This window comes from Ochlerotatus camptorhynchus, unplaced genomic scaffold (genome assembly GCF_037179485.1).
Source record: "Ochlerotatus camptorhynchus isolate MF236.1 unplaced genomic scaffold, CSIRO-AGI_Acam_v1.1 ptg000101l, whole genome shotgun sequence".
NCBI classification, from domain to species: Eukaryota; Metazoa; Arthropoda; class Insecta; order Diptera; family Culicidae; genus Ochlerotatus; species Ochlerotatus camptorhynchus.
The window spans coordinates 643,485-649,484 of record NW_027040591.1 but is presented as its reverse complement, the minus strand read 5'-3'; the positions used below and the strand labels follow the sequence as shown (position 1 = coordinate 649,484).

Below are 6,000 nucleotides of genomic sequence, written 5' to 3'. Positions count from 1 at the left end.
GAGATTTTTGTATTTTCTCTTACAAAACATATGAACTATCGGCTCCGTAAAGCTAACGGGATTGAGCCTTCCAAATAAACGAACTAGATACAAATAAATTACCCTTGAAGAGCCAGTTGCCGATACACGATGGATTTAGTTCATACTTCAGAAATTTCTTTCAACGCAAAACAAAACAAATTGCTTATATTTTTAAGAAAACGTCAATACTTATATTTTTAACAAACACGACACAACCAATTCATAATTCCGTTCGATTTATTCTTTACTCACCTAATGAATAACTCCTGCCACTCGTTCAATCATCAAATTAATCCATAGTTATAATTAAAGATCAAATCATTAACTAATCAGGCTTGCGTAACTAATTTGTACCTTCTAGGTCTACACAAGTAGCTTTTCAGACTTAATCGTAAAAGAATAATCAAAATGCTATCGAATCGAATCCTGCCATTCAGTTTTGGTCGACGATGTGTCTTATTACCAGTCTAGAGTAAGATATTGGCTTTAAAACAAGCTCACTAGTTCATTTTTTCCTACACAATACTATGTACATTATCACCTGGATTAGTTTTACCATTTTCGACCACCTCCACCTCCTCGGTGGTTGTTTTGATTGCCACGATTGTTGTTCAACCACGGAGGCCGATAGTTGCTACCTCGTGGACCACCTCGATCGTGATCACGGTTGTTGTTCCAGTTGCCACCGCCTCCTCGACCACCACCCCCGCGGTTGTTGAAGTTTCCTTGGTGAGGTGGAGGGCCACGGTTGTTTCCCTCTCTACTGTTGCCACCGAACCAGGCAGGTGGCGGTGGAGGACCGTTCCGGAAGGTTTCGTCGTCCCGATCGTTCATGTGCTGCTGCATCGGGTGAGGCCCCCGAACGAAGTTATTCTGAAACATGTTCGGATGGGGTGCTCCCATGTTTGGTGGCATATTATGAGGCATATTGGAGGGCATGTTCATCTGACGCATCATAGGAGGAGCCCCGGGAGGAGGTCCATTGTTTCCACCCATCGGTGGCATTATCGGACCCATTCTACCGGGTGGGAACATTCCTGGCAGTGGACCGTTATTCGCACCGGGCAGTTCCCAGTTGCTGGTATTTCCGAACGGTGGGAAGTCGTTTGCCGATCCGGTGAAGAACGGCGAGTTGAAGCCGGCCGATTCATGCGGTGGAGTAGACTTCGGTTCCGGCCAAGGCATGCTGGTGAAATCGTTGATAGAGTCCGGATTTCCGGTCACGTCATCCATGGGAATATGCATCGGTTCGGAGATGGAGTAAACATCGACGTCCGGTTCGGCAGGCGAGTCCGGAATCATGTGTCGGTTGAAGTACAATGCCTGCAGGATGGTTCGCTCGCGATTCTGCTGGATTCGCCGCTCCTGGCTGTTGACACCTTCGGGGTGAGGCGGAACGTTATCGATGGCAATCAGTGGCAACCAGGCCGTTCGTTCCACCATCATGTCTTCGGCGTCCACCTTGCGAGCAAGCATGTACTTATTTCGTTCGTCCACCCGTTCCAAATGTTTGAGATCTGTGAACGTCCTCGTCACGTTGCATCGTTCGGTAACATCCAGTTCGAAGTATCGCACTTCTTCGAGGTCTTCTTGGGCCTTCCACTTCAATTGCTTCTTCGGTCCCTTGCGTCGATGGATAACTAATACACCCGGTGGACCATCCGGACCGCAGCCGGGACCGGGCAGTTTCTTCTCCGGCACTTCCGCTTCCATCTTCTTGGCTACATCATCGCCAACGGCATCGATCAGATCGTTCCGGTCGTCTGCGTCGTCGTCCTCGATTACCTCGGATTTTAGACGTTTCGGCTTCTTCACCACATCTTCATCTTCGTCGTCCGGTTCGGCCGGAGTATCGGGGATTTCCTCGGGTTTCGTTTCGACAGCGCTTTCGGGCTCGGCTGCCACCGGTGCATCCGCCGGTTCGCTTTTCTCCGGCTGTTCTTTTTTGTCCTCGGCAGTTTCTTCGCTATCGGCAAGCGTATCTCGGTAGAACGACATCGGTGCGGCCACTACATTCGTCGGGGAGGCAGGCCCTGATGAGACCGGGGAGCTAGGACCGACGGCTGCGGTGGTTGAAGTGGCGGGTTCTTTGTCCTCCCGCGTTGGGCTCGTCGGCGGTGAAAGTAGGATGGTCTTTTCCGGTGAGGCTGCCTTGGCAGCGACGAGCGATTTCTCCGGCGTAGGGGTAGTGGGGGTGGTAGGGGTGCTGGGTGCGGTACCAGCTTTATGATCACCCACTTTACCCGGCTCGGAACCGCTCAGTTTTCGCTTGCGCTTTTTCACATCCTTTTTCAGCGTGGCAGACAGTGCGTCCATGAACATGTCCGATTCGATGAGGGATGCTGTAATGGGAGAATCGAAATAATCGGGGGGTAAGTGATTTGTGTAATATGGAGTTTTTTTCCGAATCATGTTAGTTCAATTTTTTGAGCTATGAGTTAATTCAATCGCGGCTGGTCCGGAAGTGTGCATTTTCTGGTAGCGTCGGCAAAGTGGTGAGGGGATGAATAGCTGAAAGTAGATCTGTAGGAGAGAAAATTGATGCTGGTCTGGACGCAAATTATGGTTAGAAATAACAGATTGAGCACGTGACTCTCTCATCAGAAGTTCTTAATCTCGTGCGCGGAAGGAGAGTTACACAGTAATCTACGACTGTGACTTAACATCTAGGTTTCTTTGAGAGGAGCAACGTGGTGGCAGTGACTACATGCTCATCAAGAAATGCTCATCAAGAAATGCAGATTCATTTAAAGCCCTCTCCTTCTTAAAGACGTGAGCCAGCCAGTGGCTGAAAGCCCCTATATTAGTTTATAATAAAGAGAGAAAAATCCCTAGGAAAATGTACTAACGATAAGTGGTTTAATTTCAAATTGAACTTTAAAAAGTACGAATCACAGAAATCGTCCAGGCATAAGGTGAGTTAAAAATTGCATGCTTCTGGGAACGGGAGAACGTTGAAATGGCGTCCGGCTAGCAACTATCATTATCGACTCTTTAATAAGGAATATGAAATCGAGTACTTTAAATGTAGGTCATCCATATCATCAATTGGAGCTGCTTTAATTTTAGATCTTTGTTCGAATCTTCTACACTGAAATACCCTACATTTTCCATATTTATAGTCCTGCAGAAAATCTGTTTCGAAATCGAGACAAGCGTAAAATGCCATTTTATAGATTAATGCAAATTGACTGTTATTGGAGTTCTAAAATCAGACCAATACGGCCTAAAAAATTCAAAAAATAGAACAAACCGAAGCAATGCGACTTCAGCAAACAAGTGAACCCGTGGAATCGATAATAACCGCTTTGTCTAAGGCAGTTCCACCTCACCTAGCTCAAACCGCTTTGAAGCGTCAGGATTCCTACTCTTACCCCACCGCAGCATGTACCTACCTAGTAATGCGTGATCAAAACATGTGACTATGTGCACATATTCCGGGTCATTTTTTATCCTTTTTGGGTCAAACTGCGCCTCTATGATTGGCACAATTCGATCCGGAAGCAAACGTTTCTCGATGGCGTCTGCTTTTGTCGAACATTGTTGAATAACAAATGTATTCAGAGAACGGAAGCTTCGCTGTCCCTTCTCTTTGGTAATTAGCCATTTTGAACAAGAATGTCAGTTTAAAGATTACTGGAGGCAAAACGATCGTCATCCGCCTAGAGGAGAGTCGGAACAATGAACAGCCGTTTATAACCTCTTAAATTAAAAAAAAAATCATCTACCAATATTGGCATATCCTTCACTTGAAAATTCAAAAGCAATTCTCGTTTGGACCTATTTACTATCTTATTGATAACCATGAAAACAAATTCACCGTGTTCCGCTTGTACAGCCCAACACAGTGAATTCATCTGCATAAACGTCAGCTTGATTTTGTACGTAAAATCTGCTTTTTGAAAAATGACCCACGTGCACTGGTGCCTTAATTTAGTGAGATCATCTTACACCACGATCATAAGGCAACCGCGTACTTGAGCAAATCCGCGCCAAATAGCGAACAAATTAAGGTAATTTCAGATTTTACCGCTCAGAAAATTCCATGAAACTTCGCATAATTGTTCGGCTAGGAGCAATGGAGCAAGTTTGAGCTGGAATTCGGCCATTTTGACTATCGTCTAATTTTTCAAAATGGCGTATTTGTCATTTTTCAATAAACCATAGCACGAAAACGGCTCATTAAACGAAATAGCGTCTGAGATCAAGTTGTAGGAAACTGAAATGCCTTTTTCAGAAAAAAAAATCACGTATTTTTGTAAAATTAAAAAAAAATTAAAAAATTCAATAACAAAAAAACCGCATTTTTAATGTTTTTAAAACTTAATTTTGAAAGCTTAACAAAAATGCTAACTTTTCTGATGTTGGACAAAATGGACATTTTAAAATTGATTAAAATCGTAGTACATCAACTTTTAGTAGAATTTTTGAACGTTTTTGGCACGCAAGATTTATGTAATTTGAGCATAGGAAACGATTTTCTGGACAAAAAAAAAATGTTTTCTACAAATTATTTGCGAAAAACAAATTTCCACTAAACCTTGACGTTCTTATATGTTTAGGTCAATTTTTAATTGTCCATTGTTTCCAATATAAGAAAAGTTAGCATTTTTATGAGCTTTTTAAGAAACAGAAGTTTAGAAATCTTTAAAATTTGCTTATGTTTTTATTGAAGTTGTGATTTTTTTCTTCTGAAAGCGCAATCCAGTTTCCTACCATTTTGTTTCAGACATCATTTTGATTAGATGAGCCACTTTGCTGCTATGATGTTTTGAAAAATATAGAATACGCCATTTTGAAAAATTAGGCGATAGTCTAAATAAACGAGTGTCAGCACAAACATGGTTCATTGCCCCTAGTGAACAATTCTGCGAAGTTTCATGGAATTCGGAGAGGGTAAAATCAAATCGATTCGTCAGTTGGCGTGGATTTGCTCACTTTCTGATTTCTGAAGAAACTGTTCATAAATCACGCGAACGATTATGCCAAAAAGTGACCTACTAAATTTTACTACGCTAGGAATTTTTTTTTACTTTTGATTTGCTGACGTGATTTATGGACATATCTTCAATAAGTCTCATCCACTTATCTTTATTAGTAATTTTAATCTATTCAGACAGCCAGGCTTTTCGGACTTGGAGGAAGGAGTTAAATCTGTTCATGTATTTCTGTCAATGTAATCAGTATGTTGGTTCATCAAATTACCACTACCAAATTCTATCGTCTTATTCTTCTTATTACTTTTCGTACAATTACTTAAGTTTTTAGGCTGAAACATGAATGGTTAACAAAATTCCTCTGTATATACTAGCAGAACATTGAGATTCATTATAAGCAATGCGTACATTTTCGATTTAAGAATAAAATATTCATTAAGAAAATGACTTCCAGCAACAAAAATCATAAAATTGAACCAAAGCGGCATGGGATAATGCAATACAATCCTGATTTAACAGAGAAGTCTTGAATAGAATATATAATTACGATTTTCTCGGTACAAGTAACTTTGAAAGCAATAAATGAGCTAGTAATTACGATGATCACAACACTGTCACGTTTTCTCATCCGATGATAGTGACAGAAGTATCTCTGTAAATATAGCGTGAGATCTTTTATTGAAAATGACATTTGCTAGCCCTGACACAACATCAAATTTAGTTTTCAATTAGACTTTGCTCGAGTACCTAGGGGTAAGAGGGGCAGAGTAAACAGGTTAATGGTTTTCACACCTCAAGGCTCAAATCTAGGGGTTGGCCCATGGAAAATTAGAACTTTTATTTTTGTGGGCCAGTCTAATCCCACACTCCAGTTCCAAATCTCTAATTGTTCGAAACATATTAATTGGTAATAGGTTCACCATTGCAATGACTATTGACCAATTAATTTGATTCGAACCATAAGAAATCCAAGGCTAAAGCACAGGAAGCTCACTATGCCCCTAAATATGTACAAAAGTTTGCTTTTGCCAACATTAAAATT

The 6,000-nt window shown here is 41.6% G+C and overlaps 1 protein-coding gene across 1 annotated transcript in view; it reads right to left on the bottom strand.

Moving 5' to 3' along the window:
• Positions 1-325: 325 nt before the first annotated feature.
• The window catches only part of LOC135699009 (muscle M-line assembly protein unc-89-like), a 42,909-nt gene continuing 37,234 nt past the window's right edge, over positions 326-6,000 (bottom strand). Inside the window, exon 6 of the mRNA XM_065219184.1 lies at positions 326-2,363. Within this exon, the coding sequence (XP_065075256.1) occupies positions 574-2,363 (1,790 nt within the window). The 3' untranslated portion in view covers positions 326-573. The remainder of the gene's footprint in view (positions 2,364-6,000) is intronic.